Source organism: Polypterus senegalus, chromosome 6, assembly GCF_016835505.1.
Source record: "Polypterus senegalus isolate Bchr_013 chromosome 6, ASM1683550v1, whole genome shotgun sequence".
In the NCBI taxonomy this organism is placed as follows: domain Eukaryota; kingdom Metazoa; phylum Chordata; class Cladistia; order Polypteriformes; family Polypteridae; genus Polypterus; species Polypterus senegalus.
In genome coordinates, this window is record NC_053159.1 from 157,527,387 (window position 1) to 157,544,551 (window position 17,165).

General features: G+C 41.6%; 1 protein-coding gene across 7 annotated transcripts in view; it reads left to right on the top strand.

Annotated features, from left to right (window-relative positions):
* fmnl2a (formin-like 2a) overlaps window positions 1–17,165 on the top strand; it is a 356,613-nt gene that overhangs the window by 175,813 nt on the left and 163,635 nt on the right. For all 7 annotated transcript variants that reach the window (XM_039757419.1, XM_039757422.1, XM_039757426.1 and 4 more), the window contains exon 2: window positions 16,879–16,962. In XM_039757419.1, the coding sequence (XP_039613353.1) occupies window positions 16,879–16,962 (84 nt within the window). The remainder of the gene's footprint in view (window positions 1–16,878; window positions 16,963–17,165) is intronic.

Here is a 17,165-nt window from a genome sequence, read left to right on the forward strand (position 1 = left end):
AAGATAGGACACAGCAATTGGTCTTTGAAGGCTCTTTTTGTTTTTGGATGGTTTTTGTTTTGTTGCTTTTGTTGTTTGTTGAGGAGGACCATTGCAGGTGTCACGAGGTGTGTGTGGGCGAGAGCTAGCGCTATCTGGTGATCAGGTGAGCATGCGCGCACGTGGGTAGCTCCCAGGTTTAAATGTGCACGAGACGCATGACTAGGGATGGGTGTCCAGGTCCCTTGTCAGCTGATTGCTGGGAGAACTTATAAAAGCCTATCGGGGAAGTAGAAAAGGAGGGCAAGCTGGGTGAGCAGGAGGACACACGGTGCTGCTTGAGAACAGGAGTCAGTTAATAATATGAATCTGTATTTGAGAGAAGGACCCTGAGGGAACAATTGGATGGGTGCAGTTTTTACAGTATATATTTGTTTTTCTTTGCCTGTTTGCAATACACAACGTTTGTGACTGTTTTCGCCATTTGTTGCACAATAAATTACACTTTTTTTTTTTTAAATAAAATTTCTGTTTTGGCATCTCTTACTGTTCCACTGACCTGGGTCCCTCTATCAAGGACTTGCCGTCTGCCAGTTTTATCTGTTAAGGACCCGATTGCCTGACTGAGTCTCCCTGTGCCAGTTTCTGACATCACTGTGAGCTCCTGGCCGCATGTGACTACCATTTCAATAACTTATATTGGGGTACTACTTTGCATTCAATACAGGCTATTTGAGATGAAAAAGAAGAAAATATCCATTCATCCAACCCGCTATATCCTAACTACAGGGTCACAGGTCTGCTGGAGCCAACCCCAGCCAACACAGGACGTAAGGCAGGAAACAAACCCCGGGCAGGGCGCCAGCCCACCGCAGGGCACACACACACACCCCAAGGACAATTTAGGATCACCAACGCACCTAACCTTCATGTCTTTGGACTGGTGAGGAAACCGGAGTACCCAGAGGAAACCCACGCAGACACGGGGAGGACACGCTATCTCCACACAGGGAGGACCCAGGAAGCGAACCCAGGTCTCCTTACTGTGAGGCAGGCCTAGAGTGAAATTAAATCAATTTGAAACTATACATTAATCAGTGATTGAGATCACACAGAATGTTCCTCTGATTCTGGACAGACGATTTTGAAAATTCACTTTCCATCCATCTGTCCCTACTATTTATCCTGTCCAAGTTGGGGGGGGGCAGCAGTTTAACAAAAATCCTCAGACAACTCTTCTCCCCACCACCTCCTCCATCTCTTCCAGGGGGTACAGTGGCCTGGTAGATGTAATCTGGGGTCTGCCTTGAGGTCTCCTCCGGGTTGGCCATGCCCCAAACCCCTCTGCAGTGAGACATCACAGAAACACTCTAATCAGATCCTTGAAGCACCTCCACTTTGAGCTTTTTCTGAATGTCTACACTTCTCACCCTATCTCTATGGCTGAACCTGGGCACCTTGCGAAGGAATCTCATTTCCATTTGCCTGTGTCAGTGATCTACTGTAGTTCTTTCGGTCACTACCCAAAACTTGTGGCCTTAGGAGAGGGTTGAAGAGTAGATTGACTGGTAAGTCGAGAGCTTTGCCTTTAGGCTCTGTTCTCTTTTCACCCCAACTGACCAGTAAAACGTCTGCATAACTGCTGTCCGATCCGCTTGTTGATCTCTTTCTTTCCTTTCTTCCCTCAATCATGAACAAGGCCTCGAGATGCTTAAATTTGTTCGCTTGAGGCAACACTTCCTCCTGAACCTAGAGAGGTCACTATACTCTTCTCCTACTGAGACAGGGTGTGTTGCATTGTGAAAAATTCAATATTTTTTGTGAAGTTTCAAAAGTGTGAATTGCACACATTCTTCAAAGGTAACTCAACCAAAAATAAACTTTCTTGATAAATAAATGAAACCATTTTCAATGAAATCAGTCCCTCGGGGGTCATGTCCTTTTATACAAAAAGATAGGGACATGACAATAACAGTAGCTGCGTTCTCAAAATGGATGGATCACAGTCTCTGGTTTTGGCCTACCCTTTCAGATTACTGGTATGGTTTGGCTTAGTCTGCTAGACGTTATGTCAAGTGTAAAAAGAGAAGCTTTAGAAACTAATGTCTGGGGGGCTCATGTATTCGTGGTAAATTCCCATCACAACATAAACCAGTCCATCCTGCAAAGTAAAGTGACTTGTTCAGGTTCACACCACAAGGCAGATGTATTTTATTATTTGAATTTGCAACAACGAGCTGTCAGTCCTGCCCCCTAACTACTAAGACCATCTATATGCTTTAACTCAGGAAAAATGCAATGCATTAACACATGTGGCATGAAATCTGCAAAAAATAAATTAAATTTATGTCAGTAATTTGCTGAGAAAAGAAGATCACAATGGCTGAAATCATCAGAGCTGTCGGTATAAATCAGTATTTCTCTGTAATGAGAGTCTGGTTATTAACACCGACTACTTGGGCTCATCATGGTTTGGATATTAGTGTGCGAGGATGTTCACCAGACTGATTTAACACTGTTGATGGTCAGTGCCCGTGCTTTTAATTTACTTTGGGGAGATTCTTATTTTCAGCTTTCTGGTTGGGCTATTTGGAGTTGAGTGAATTACAACAATGAATTACAACAAAAGGATCCACATATCAACATTTTTGTATTTTTGTTCTTTTCCTTCCTTTCCTTTATTTGTCTTATCATTCATTGTAGCAGATAAGAGGAAAAAGCTGTCTGATCTTATGATGATTACTATGAATAAAAGGAATAAAGTACAGTTGAATGACTCTCTTGTTCCAAGTGGAAAGAGTAGCTGCTGTATACTTTCCATTCTGAAACGAACAGCTTGAAGTTTTAACACACGATTCAAAAGTGGCAAAAATAGATTTTGATTCGATTTTCTGATTAGCCTTTTTGATATCTCATAATAAAAACATACTGGCCTATCCCAACATCCTAAGGTGCCCGACCATCACAGGCCCCGCTCAGTTTGGAATTGCCCATCAACTTAATAAGGGCGTCTTTTGGAGTGTGAGAGGAAATAACACGCAACTGTGGGGAGAACAACCAGTGAGTAGCTTTGGTGTTCAACACCAGGCGCCAGATCCATGAGGCAGCAGTGCTGTATTGTGTCGCTGTGGTATATTTAGTACAGTTATGTAGGAGTTAGTTTTCATTTCAGTTATTCATCTGTTGATCAATGTCTAGGCTTAGTGCAACTAGCTTGTGTTCAAGGATGTTGACCCCCAGTAACCACTTAACTATTCATGGCTCTGCCTAAAATTGTTGTCTTCAGATAACCATTTTCTGCTTATTGTCCAAAATGTCCAATCCAAACCATTCTGAACCCATTGATAAAGCACCCTTCTTTTCAACAACTTCAACAACATTAATACATTTGCCCATTTCTGTGGGTATTGCATTGTGGCATACGCGTACACAACATATGTGCATTTGTTTTAGCAAGAAAGGACACTTTCTTTGCTTTTATTGGCTTTGCGGACCACAGATACAAGATGAACCAGGCGTCTGAACGGCTGAAGATCAATAATCCTGAATTTGATTTTCAAATATAATATTTTCATCTTGCTTTATATCAGGACATTTTTAAAGCTCTAAACTATGACAGGCCAATAGTAATAATGTAGAAATGTCATTTTACGGTGTTAGTGGTGGCACAAGAAAAATCAAAATGCATTCTCTTCTGATATAAACATTATTGCAAATCCACATTGTGGCACGTGTTTTTACGTTCTACTGCCCACCACTGCAGTTGGTATTTTCTCAGTCCCCTCAAGGTACTTAAAGCACTCCATTTCACACAGCTGAACATTTAGAAACCAAGTCATCCTTTGGTGGTAGAATCTCATGACATCAACTCTTGAGGTGCTGATTCATATCCTGTCCGTTTCATTTTGTGTGGTAGGGAATCACAATCAGATGAGATCAAGACAAACAACATTGGCCACCTGCAGAGATACATCTCTCATGTCCTGAAAAGGAATACTCTTGAAGCTTTGGCCAAATGATGATATTGCATTTGTGAGAATTGAGAAGACACAGCCATTAATGCTCAGGTTAAGAAGAAAATGTCTAGGTGTACATAGGTGGCACTCAGTTCTCTTTAAGATAGACTCTCTAGTAACAAAAATATGTTAACTAACATATCATCTTAAGGTGCCCGACCATCACAGGTCCTGCTCAGTTTGGAATTGCTCTTTAAGATAGACTCTCTAGTAACAAAAATATGTTAACTAACATGTAAAGCTCTGTAATTCTTTAAAATTTTGTCAAAAAACAAAAATTGAATCTGCCAATCCAGAACAGAATCTTCATTATCCCTCCTGTGTCCGGGTTTTGACTGCTAGACCAGAGGCTCAGAAGGTTTTTCCCTGGAAAGTTGAAGCTTTTGCTCCCTTCCATAACTGTAACGCACATCCAGTTCACATATACAGTTGGCATGTGTCACACATTTGGTGCCTTTGACATTTCTGACTAGAACTAATCTACTTCCAATAGCCCCACCAATGCTGAAGCTCTGAATCACTTCATCATCCCCAACCGCAGAAATGGACCCAGGCCATCCAGAAGCTCTTGGCACTGTCTCCTCTGAGAAGCATCTGTCTGCCCGGTTCAGGACTCCCACCCAGTGCTCCTTCCATCTCTTGAAAATATCCCAGGTTGTGATGCCGGAGTCCAGCCTGTACAATATCAACCTTTCCTGAATCACAAAATGATTTTGTCTTTGAAGCCACCAGATAGCAATTTTTCTGTGACTTGAGGAAGTTTGTGTTATGACAGTAAATTGGATTTTATTTGAAATTGTAAAACTTTCAGTCAGAACACTCTCACATAAACTTTCTGACATTTGTAAGAATATCAAAAAGTGTATGAAATTAAATAGCGTATTTTGTCGTGGAAGGGTTCAATGGAGACCCCATCTCCTTGCCTCAGGAATTTCTCTGTACAACTGAGTTTCAGAAACGAACAAGGTTTGACCGCGTTAAAAGTTGAAATACTTCCTCCCTTCTCTTTTCTCTGGACCCCAGTGGTTTTTTAGAAAGAATTCAAGGCCAAACAGAAAAGTGGGTTCACAAGTTTTTCACTCAATATAAAAAAACATTCTTTAAGTTTTAGTTCTTATTGTGCCAAAAGCAGAAGCAAAGCAAAATGGGTGTGCCAACAGTACAACTTGGATGGACTGCAGCTCTACTTGCTTGAAATCTTGGCGCCCAATGTTTCTAGAGGGTCAGGTGGCAGGTAGAGGGTACCAGTCTGGCATTGTGCTTCTATGCTGATCGGTGTTTGATCGGGTGTGATTTCTGGATGGACTTGACAGAAGGAGAGGGAGAGAGAGAGATGAGCAGCTGCTGCACATACTCTTTATTATGCCAGCCTTGTTCTTTCCTACTGTACACCTTGGACCACTGGGGCATCCAAGTTTCTCATGTGCATGTTTCAAGCCATGGAATCAGTCCTAGCTAGGCGCAACCCATGTTCTCAAATCAGTGTTTAACCGGTGGTCAAGGGCAAAATGTTCCTTGTGTCTTTACAGCCCCCAGTCTGTGGTTTGTTAGTTAGTAGAGTGACCAGTCAACCTAACATGCATACCTTCACAATGTGGGAAAAAAACAACACTACATGGAGAAGAACCCACCAAGACAAAGGGAACACACTAACATTATACATGGGTTTGAGCCAAGCACTGTGATGCTAACTGCTGTACCACCATGCCCCCTTATCACCAAAGCAAAACACATCTACCAAGGGTGAAATGGACACTCGAGCTGAAGAAGGTGGGCAGCACCCTCTTGTGTCCCTGGCTGCATTCATTCATCCCTTAACCTGAGACAGACCCTGTTTTTATTTATTTCTCTGGAATATAGCAAATGTATTCTTGTGGTTCACATGAAGTATTTCACAATTGTATGTGAGTCCCATCATCCACAAATGTCAAGCTTGTTTTCGACATTGCAAAATAAAGTCATATTCTACAACAGAGCTGGCAGCGGTTTAGTGTTATTTGAAACTTTATTATTCCCATTGGCAAAAGGCTTACAAATGCAGTATTCATTGGATGTGTTGGCGTTCTCTTTTGCCTGAAATGAAGAAATTTTTCCAATACAGTATGATTAGAAAGCTTTGTGTGTTTCTTTTGGGTGGCACTGTGTTGCGACGGTCAGTCCCAGAGACCCGAGTTCTCTTGTCAGCTGGGACACTTTATGGGTACAGTTCGTGCTGTCGCCTTGTCTGCTGGAGATTTATCTAGATAGTTCAGTTTAGAGACTGCAAAATAAAGACAAGTTGGTTAAGGTGGTCAACATTGGATTGGTGTCCTGTGGGAGGGGTGAATGATGAATGGGTAGAGATACCAGTATGGACTCCATCTGCCCACCACACTGTCAAAGATGGATGTATAGCACACACTGAGCCAATATTTTAAAAGCAGTAACTTATATTCACAGCATGGGAGTGGTAGGTTCTGCTACCTCCTGGCTCCAGCACCTTGCATTCAAATCATGTGCCCAGGTGTAGTCCATTTTAACGCATGGATTTTCCTCTCACATCCACAAAAATGTGCATTTTACGTGAATCGACAGTTCCAAATTGGTCCTGTGTTGGCATCTTCATGTGTGGGGCTTATGATGAAACAGTGTTAACTATGTATGTTTAATTAAGGGTTTAATTTAAGGGTGGGCTTGTGTGCATGAAGGCTGTCAAGCACTGAGTGCCCACTCAGAAGTACAGTACATAGAGTCATGTAATGACAGTAAGGAACATGGTTGTTTTGGACCTGAGAAACATTACAGGGGCTCGTCTGTCTGATGTCGCATGTTCACTGTGTGACGATGCGGGTTCTGCTCAATGCTCCTACTTCATTTTTGGGAGCTCTTGAACCCGACACCATTTGTAATGTAAACAGATGAGCTGGACAATGAGGACACCAAACTAAGCAAGGGGAAGATGCAAAGTGCAGACAGTGCTTTTATTAAAAATTAACCATCCATCCATTTTCCAACCCGCTGAATCCGAATACAGGGTCACGGGGGTCTGCCAGAGCCAATCCCAGCCAACACAGGGCACAAGGCAGGAACCAATCCTGGGCAAACAAATCCAAATAGTGTTCAAAAGAAGTGCAGTGCTTCAAAATGTTTCAATAAATAAATAATCCATAAAACCAGGGTGAAATGTGGAGATTAAAATAATCCAATAACTCCATTAAAACAAGGTTAACACAACAATAATAGCTGGAAGCAGTCCTTTAAAACAAAACCCTGTGCCTTCTTTAGCTGACGGCTCCCCTGTTTCTCCCATCCGGGCCCTGCACCAGAGGAGTTGCCCTACCGGCAGCTGACCTCCTCCTGCTGGTCTGGTAGCTTTCCAACCCCTGGCTTTGTACGGTTCTGCCAGACTGAGACTCGGGTTCCCCAGCGAGCAGGGCACTCACGCTGGGGCTTCAAATCCCCCAAGCCTCCGACTCCCGTTGCCTTTAGTGGCCTTTTGCAGCAAGCTGTCCTCGATCGTGGTCACTGCTGCTCCTCTGTAAAAAAACCAAATCACTTCCCTGCTGCCTACAACCACCAGCGAGCCTGCTCTTCCTGCTCACTTGCTTATAACCCACACCGGCTCTCAGCCTACTCCTCTAACCTCCGCTCTCTTTTCCAATCTTTCTCATCTCCCTCCACACTCGCGCTCTTACTATTTATAATGGGGCTGTGGCATAGGTGCGGCGATTAGCAGCTCCCGGCATCAATTACGATGACGATCCCACACCGGTGCACTTCAGTGCGGAAACACCCAAGCCCATATCACACACGGGAACTGCTCCGGCCACACTACCATGCCCCCTCTTTATTATTTATTTAAAACTGGCCTTTCTTTCTGAGCCTCTGACACAGCTATATCACACACTGTACCACAACACAATGGAAGAATAGGGGCTGAGTGTGTGGATAATCTCACCATACTTGGAAAGTCTTCACGTGGGCATTGTCCTACAGCATATATAATGGCTGTCAGAAAAGGGGGTTAGCTTTGCGATACTTTGCAAAAATGTGAAAGTGTGTTAGAAAGTCGTAGCAGTCATCTAGTTTGACATGTCCTGCAATCACCAGTTGTATAATCTGATATCCTCAGGTGATGTGATCAGCAATGGCAGTCATCAAGTTTAACCTCCCCTGCCGACTAGAAGGCTTTAGACTCGCTATGGACTCTAAGTTGGCCTTGTGTTCTGTGGCTGCCTGGTGTCCCATCCTGGGATTTCGCTTCATTTAACTTCATTTACACCCACTACTGCCAGGATATGCTCAGCTCCTTATAGTCGCCTCCAAGAAAGAGAAAACACCTTCTAATCACAGCGGTGAGGAACAGGTTCAGTGTTCGGTGTCCAACCAACCAACCTGCTTTGTTAAGTGCTGTGTGACGTTTTCCTCATGAAAGTACCACCTAAATGGCATTTTGGTCAAACATTGGCATGTATTGTACTAGTGAACTTTGATTTGGGTAGGGTTGGATGGGTCCAGCTTGGATTTGCCGAGTTCCATCTTACTACCATTCGAATGGAAGGCAGTATCGAAGTCTCCCAGACAGGAGACATAGCCACAGTCCCTTTGTATTTTTTAAAATAAAGCTGTGCCACCTTTCACTGTTGAAAAAGATTGATGCCATTTAAATGGTGACCTACAGGAAGCAGTCATTCAAAAAGCTCATAAAATGAGACGTCTGGACCACTTTAGCTGAATCCTGGTAACCCTCTTGCCCTTCCTAATCACCAAGATGAAGAACAGGTCCAGAGTTCACAAAGTGGGAACCAACCCAGGGAAGATGGGAGAATCGAAACAATGGAGTGAAAGGCTCTATATAAAATAACCAACAAGTGTTTTGTTAGCATTGGCCTCACCTTGCCTTCCTTTAGCTCCGCTCTGCATTGTGTTGGATTTCCTGCAAACTAAACTATGAAGAGTCTATCTGATTATTTATTTTTTCCCCGTATTTAAGCTTTTTCACTTGTGACAGGGATGTGAGCCGACGCCTGCTACAACTGTGTGAGCACTTTGTGGAGGGTGTGTTAGAGAGTAAGGACGAGTGGTGTGGGGGGGGACTTGGATTGGACAGCTGCATTTGAAAACATCCGGTGTTAGCCGAGGGTCTGCAGTCAGGCTGTTTTTTTGAGCACAGTTTCTCAATAACAGGCGCGGCCGGCCCAGAGCTATGAAAATCACAGAGTAATCTCTCTGGTCCTCCATATGCTGAGTTAGTCACTGCCTCAGTGATGCACTCTGGGACTCAAGCCGCTGCTTTTTTATTATTATTTTTTTTTTAATATTACATATTACTATAGAAACTTCTGCTTGCTTGCTGCTGTCAACCTGGCTGCAAGTCTGTTCCATTTCAGCTCGTCCCAAACCGCACGCCAGATGATCTTGTTGGCCGTCCAACTTGGCTGGTAGAGTCCTTTCCTTTGCCTTCCTCCACTTTTCCACTCACAGCAGGGATGAGGTGGTATTTTAATTCCATTATGTTTTTTATGCAGAAGCTTCCTGGAACCAACTTTGTAATCTGTTAGTTCAGTTCATTTCTGCTTTGCATGTTGAACCCAAGTCAACCTGGTAACATGTCAACGAGACAGCGGCAGCACTACAGTGGCTGCTTTGATTGAAGTCTTTGCTAGAGATGAAACAACGAGCAGCAAAAGGATCAGGAGAAGAGGTGTAGACATATAAACAAGCTAAAATCAAAAGCAGGAGTTCAAAACTTCCTTTGGTGTAGCACAGAAAACAAAGATGAGAAGATGTGCCAAAGATTTGGTAATCAGAGAATCAAGAAATGAGAGTCTTTTGAAACGCTGAAGTGTTGGAAGTTATCCGTAATCTCGGATAAAGATCAGGAATTAACAGTCCGCTGCAATGACATCAAATGTTGTATGAATTCCAGTTCTTTCCTAGGAAACATGAAGTATAATCAAAGGCAGTAGCCTTGAGAAAACAAATATGGTGATAGAACAGTCTAATATTATTTTAGTAACTATGTGGACCTATAGCCCTAGAATATGAAGCAAAGAACTTTCACGTGATTATGAATTCTGAACACGTATGTACAGGGTCCCGAGGGATAATCAGTAGACGGGCTTCCTAGGACTCTGCTTTAATTACAGCAAACTTTTCTGCCTACCAGTACGTGACCACCAGGTTTGATCATTTTTTTGAATTTCTAGAACATTTCAGGTTACAAGCTTTTGATTAAGAGCAAGATCAAGGTTCTAGCCCAGTTAGTGTGGAGTAATTATATGACGGACATAGACCTTAGCATTTAATATACACCAATATCAAAAAGATGTCAGAAGAAGGAACTAACAGTCAGTCAGTCATTTCCCACCCTGCTATATCCTAACACAGGGTCACGGGGGTCAATTGCTGGAGCCAATCACAGCCAACTCTGGGCGCAAGGCAGGAAACAAATCCCAGGCAGGGTGCCAGCCCACCGCAGAGGAACTAAGACTATAATCAAAATCTCCATGATCAAAACCCACAAGAGGTGAGAAAAAGCAAAGAAAAGGTCAAGAAAAATTACATGAGACGCTATGATAAGGCAAGCACATGACAAACCTGTACTCAGAGCTTTATTTCCCCATTTTTAAGCACTCGCTTTAGCTTCCATTTCTTTCAATTTGAGCATTTACTTGTGTTGTATTGATTGAGCAGTGCCCAGCACTGCATGGAGACTTTTGTCAGTAAGAAAGCACAGCGTTTAGGTGAATGTTAAAGGAAATGGGAGAGACAGGCACCCTGTGCAGTGTTAAGTAACGCTGAGAAAAATAAAGTCAAACAGATGGTAGAAAGGGAGCAAAACGAGCAATTAGCACCACAGCAACTTCCTCCACGTCTATTAAGTGGTCATGTATGCAGATATTTTTTGCTTTTGTTTGATGTAATTGGTTGAGAAACAACACCTCCGTTAAAGCTCATACTTAACACGGGACAACCTGGAATCAGGCTGTCAGTGTTGCTCTGGTTTACAGTGTTGGAGGAAATGGCATTAGGGCCATTGGAATGTCTTGATGTTCAGTGGGCTGTCCTTGTACTGTATCAGAAGTGTTTGGACACATTGGTGGCTGTCACATTTAAATGTCATTCAGTAACAGCAGAGGCTGGCTGGTCAAATGACTGTCTATTAACTTTATAGTGCCTTATCTATCTATCTGTCTGTCTGTCTGTCTGTCTGTCTGTCTAAACCAGAAGTGGGCACCACTAAGCCCCAAACCACAGGCACAATAACTCCCCAAACACATTTATGCTCCAATAAAAGGTGTCATTGGGCCCCAACGCCTTCTTTACAAGAAAAATAACAAAAAAACACACCAAGCACAAGTGATTAGGAGTTGGGTAGACGTATTATGACGTATTATGACTGCTTGTTTGTAGAGCTGCGTGGCATTTTTCAGTTGGAAGTACAACCAAAATGGTGAAACACCAGCACATGGTGTGCTACTGAACTTTGATTTGTGTAGAGGAGCCCAGCTTGGCTTTGCTGAATTCCAGTTTACTGCCATTTCAATGGGAGACAGCAATTAAGATGCAGCAATAGGAGACATGGCCACAACCGCTTAGCAGTGGCCCTTTCACCAGTTATTGGGTTGGTGCTGTTTAAATGGTGACAGACAGGAGGCGCTCACTGCTCACTGAGGCAAAGCTCAAAAAAGTGAGACGGCTGGGCCACACTAACCGAACCCAGCTTACTCGTTTATTTGAGAAGGAGTTTGAGAATTCTCTCTGTGTGGCAGAAGGATGTCACCGCCATTAAACGCGATGCCTGTGTGGTGCTGTCTGGACAATAAAAACCAACGCCAGAGAAGTCATTTTATTTTTTATTGCACATGTAAAATGACATTTTCAAAGTTGAGACTCAAAGTGTGAGGAGTGGTGATAACTCAGTTTATATTCTTGTTTTTCTTTTAAGCACTAATTGCTTCAATTCCCACTAAAGCCCCCAAGGGTGGAGTGTGTTTGAGGGGCTCTGAGCCCATCTAGACAAATGCAGCTTTTGGGACTTTCAACTTTATGCAAAAGCAGATGTTCAGCAATGCAGGCCAAGCAAAATATATTCAACCGTCTCCACCCCGGGTAATTGTTTCTCTCCACGCTGTTGTTTATATGGGGAATGAGAAGGCTCAGTACATCACCACCATGAGCTCTCTTTTGCTCCATCTTGAGCAATACACAGGGAGCTAAATGGAGAAAGCCTGACCTGAAAACAGAATTGACACCATATCTTGAAGCATTAGTGCTTGTCAAAGCTCGTCGAGCCTTTGGTGACAGACAAAAGACCCAGGCGAGGCAGCAATACCTTAAGGAGATTGACAAGGGTCTAAAGCGATGACCTGCCAAATCGACTTTTGGAGTTTAGTGTTTATGCATCAGGGCGCTGCCCTGCAAATGCCAAGACTGCAGGCTAATGGACAGAAGCCCTAGGTGACCCATACCCTTCACAGTACGTGTGATTAAAAGAGCAACACATAGTACTCTGTCATTAATGGCGGAAATATAGCCACTTGTGTAGCAGGTTTTTTTTTTTTTGCTTCTGCATTGGAATGGATTTGGAAGAGATCATATAAATTTAGAGGAGGAGTGCCACCAAAACCAGTGACCCGAAGTGGCTTGTTAAATGCCAGGTGCTCAAGGCAAACGTGGCAGTCAGGATTCATTAGCGTCTGAGCAAGTTCAGGTGGGCGAGCTGTGCTTAGGAAGACAAGAGGACGCAGCAGAAGAACCTGAGAGATGAGGGGCATAACCGACGAAGGGTGTGGGTCTAGGGTCTGTGGTGTCAGCAAAGCAGCGTAAACACTAACTAAAATGGAGACTCCCCAGGAGGAAAGTCAGTTGTGTTTCGCATTAGACAGCCTGTGGCTTAAAAAAAAGTTACTTTTAATGGGAGCCCATGTGAGTCGATCATAGAGTGTCTTTAATCTTATCTATCTATCTATCTATCTATCTATGAATGAATGGACAGACATGTGGAAGAATGAATGAGTGATCATATGAATTAGCGACTGTTGATGCGTAAGCAAATGATGAATGAAAAAATGAATGAACGGATGAGTGGGTAAACAGATAAATGAATGTGGATTAACAGATTTAAACTAACAACAAAGAGAATTTGACCCTGAGGGTGGGATCTTTCACTCCTTACTAATGCACTGCCTTCCATTCATTATCTTAACATATCTTTGTTTAATCTGCATGAACACTTTAAGGTGCTGAGCACAAAAAAATAGCTGGATAGAATAGCACATCCAGTGAATTTAGCTTTATTGATATAGTGCCTTGAAAACACTCTACACGCTCTAAACTACAGGTGCTCAACTTAGACCGGTGCTGCTCTATTTGGACTGTATTTAATATTTTTAGTGATTAATAATTTTGTGTTTCCTGGCCTCATTAGTGCCCAAGTCATGTAAAGACACTTGTGCCTTGTGTGACAGGAAGCCTCTATACTGGAAAACCTGGCGGCAAGGACATTGCCTCCCCTGGAATGCTATAGGGCTGACCCCCTGGCTTGCAGCAGTGCCACGGGTTTGGAGCATGGAAGCTCAACTCTGCTGGGGTATGTGGCTGCTGCCAAGGGGCGCCTGGAGAATTGCTGAGACCTTGGTTGCAGTGCCACACCTGGAAGTGCTTCCGGAAGAAGGTCATTAAGCACCTGGAGCACTTCTGGGTACCCTATAAAGGAAGCTAGAGTGCTAGAGTCAGGAGGAAGGATGAAAGGATGAAAAGAGAGGAAGAGAAAGAGAGGAAAGAAAAGATGTGCTGTGTACAGTGTGTTGGTGCTGTGTTGTACAGGTGGGAAATGGGGGACGGTGTTTCCCATGAGTAAAAAGGAAAAATAAAAGTGTGCATGCTGAACTCGTGTCCTGCGTCTGTCTGTGTCGGGTTTGCGCAGCAGGAGCGCCCTCTAGTGGCCACACTGGTTTATACTTAACGCGTCTGCGCTGGGTGTGAGGACCACGTGGCCAAAATGATGTCAGACATGGAGGCATGCCCTCACCTACAGCTTACATGTGTTGGTTTTTTGCTTTACGTGGAATTTTTTGTAACTATACAGTGACGCATGCGTGGTGTTGTGTATACAAACTTACGAATTTCGAGGATAGGCTGGTTACGTTGGTGTCAGAATGATCAACAAAGGGCTGAATTGATGGTTAACATTGCAGCCAACTCTCTCTGTTCATCTTACAAACGGTGAATGCACAGGGCAGCTGTGCACTGGTTTTCAGGTGGCGTTAACACCAATCCAATGACATGAAGGCAAGTCACTTCAAACTCAAATACAAGTTAACCTTTTCACTTGATTCACTTGGCAATGTGGGGGAACATATTCTTAAGATATTGAAGTTAGAATTTCACTGTTGAGTAACATGAGTAACAACAATACTACTACTGCTCTGTCTGTCTATTATATAGTACCTTTCATATTATCTATCTATCTATCTATCTATCTATCTATCTATCTATCTATCTATTATATAGTGCCTTTCATATCTATCTATCTATCTATCTATCTATCTATCTGTCTGTCTATTATATAGTACCTTTCATATCTATCTATCTATCTATCTATCTATCTATCTATCTATCTATCTATCTATCTATCTATCTATCTATTATATAGTACCTTTCACATCTATCTATCTATCTATCTATCTAATCTATCTATCTATCTATCTATCTATCTATTATATAGTACCTTTCATCTATCTATCTATCTATCTATCTATCTATCTATCTATCTATCTATCTATCTATGTATCTATTATATAGTGCCTTTCACATCTATCTATCTATCTATTATATAGTGCCTTTCATATCTATCTATCTATCTATCTATCTATCTATCTATCTATCTATCTATCTATCTATCTATCTATCTATTATATAGTACCTTTCACATCTATCTATCTATCTATCTATCTATCTATCTATCTATCTATCTATCTATCTATCTATCTATTATATAGTACCTTTCACATCTATCTATCTATCTATCTATCTATCTATCTATCTATCTATCTATCTATCTATCTATCTATCTATCTATCTATTATATAGTACCTTTCACATCTATCTATCTATCTATCTATCTATCTATCTATCTATGTATCTATCTATCTCTATCTATCTATTATATAGTACCTTTCATATCTGTCTATCTATCTATCTATCTATCTATCTATCTATCTATCTATCTATCTATCTATCTATCTATCTATCTATCATACTGCCAGGCCAATATGGCGACTTTAAAAACAAGAAGAAATAGAGATAAAGATCTGAAAACCACTGACACTCTATTAATGTTTATTCCTCCTTCAAAGGAGATTGAAAATTGACTTTGCATATTTTAGACTAATTAATCAATTAAATATATTTTGAGAAATCTGGGCTGTAAATGTTTTATGTTCCATGGAAAACGAATGTTTAGTACTAAAGTATAAGTAGGAAAACTTTGTTATTAAATGTTGGTGAATTTTGGCTGTTAATTTGACTACAATTATGTTATAATTGTTAATAAAGGTCTGTTTAAAATTAAAAAAATATCTATTATACTGTCTCTGGGTCCTCTCTGTCTAACCTCTAAGGTACTATTATAATCTGAAGTGTTATTTTATTATTGTTCTCTACAGTTTTACTTTGGTTTAATCAGTCAGATTGTATTTTTCTTTATATACCTCCATTAACAGCCATCACTCTTTAGAGTCCAAACAGGAACCCGATGTGTCATTTAAGTATCAAACCCAAAAGTGGTTTATCCTCTTCCAGGTTCTCCAGTGCTTCATTAGGCTACACTGGTATTAGAAGCTGTGTTAGCCCACCTACAAGTATAATTTATATACAGGGGTGGGCAAAAGTAGGTTTACAGTTGTGCGTATGCAAGGCAGGCAATTTGAGCAGTAATGAGACTACATACGTGCGCTGTGCCATTGTGACATTCTTTTGAGTTAATAAAGTTAATAGAACTATTGAGTTAATAAAGCTATAGTAATAATCGTAGCCTGCATGTCTTTTTCCATACAAACAACTGTAAGCCTATAATACTTGTTGGTGGGAGACACAGTAATGATTTAGGTGTGAGTAAGCAAAATAAAAAGTATTAAAGTCGCTCTTTTTTGTTGTATGGAGAGCAAGTTACTCAGCGTGGCAGCCCTCATTTTCTTTATTCTTCTGGAAACTGGTTAATTGTAAAATTAAAACAAACATTACAATCTTTTTATACAAAAGTAAAATCCCAGAAATGTGGAATAAGTTACCAAGTAGAATGGTGGACTGTTGTATTTTGGAGACTTTCGAAATCTGACTTCAAGTTATTTTGTGAGAGTTAGATGAGTAGAAATTGATGCTGTTGGGCTAAATGGCCTGTTGTTGTGGTCATTGTTGTAGTGTTTCTTTGCTCCAGGTGTATCTCTCTGTCCAGGCATTTTCCAAACCTGCTTAATCCATTTAGTGCGCTGCAGAGGCCAGAGCCTATCCCAGCAGCGTCAGGCCAAAAGAAGGAAGCACCTGTGGCGTCCATTTCAGGTCACAGTTTCAGTCGCCCACACTCACTCGTAGCCTGCCTGTTTAGAGTCGTGTGTTTTTGTGGTGGGGGAATATCTGTGTTTTAATTGTTCTTTATTGTTTTTTTTTCTTCAATAGGAGAGTTGCTTTTATAAAAAAAATTTTAACAACATGTTGCCAGCTGTACTGTCGTAACAAATAAAAAACTAGCTCAGACTTTATTTATAAGTATGATATGCTCAGCTCTTAAATTAAACTCCACCTGTACAATGACAGAGCCTGGGATTTGAACCTGGGCCATTGACTGAACCCAATATTTGAATGAACTAAATTTGTGTTTGTTCTCTTTTTTCCCATACAGAATTCTATGAACCTTCCTCCAGATAAGGCACGACTGCTACGCCAGTATGATAATGAAAAGAAATGGGAACTGATATGTGACCAGGTAAATCTTTTAAAGCATTCATGGTTTCTGTAGTAAGCAAATGAGTTCTTATAAAATGTCAGGAAAAAAGAATTGGTTTAACTTCTTTTCCTGTGTATTATAGCTGTGCTTCTTACGACATCAGTAGTTTGATTTGGTAGCAGCAAATGCAGGTCTGTGACTTGAACATAATATCTCATTTAATCTGACTTTTAGTTCTCTTA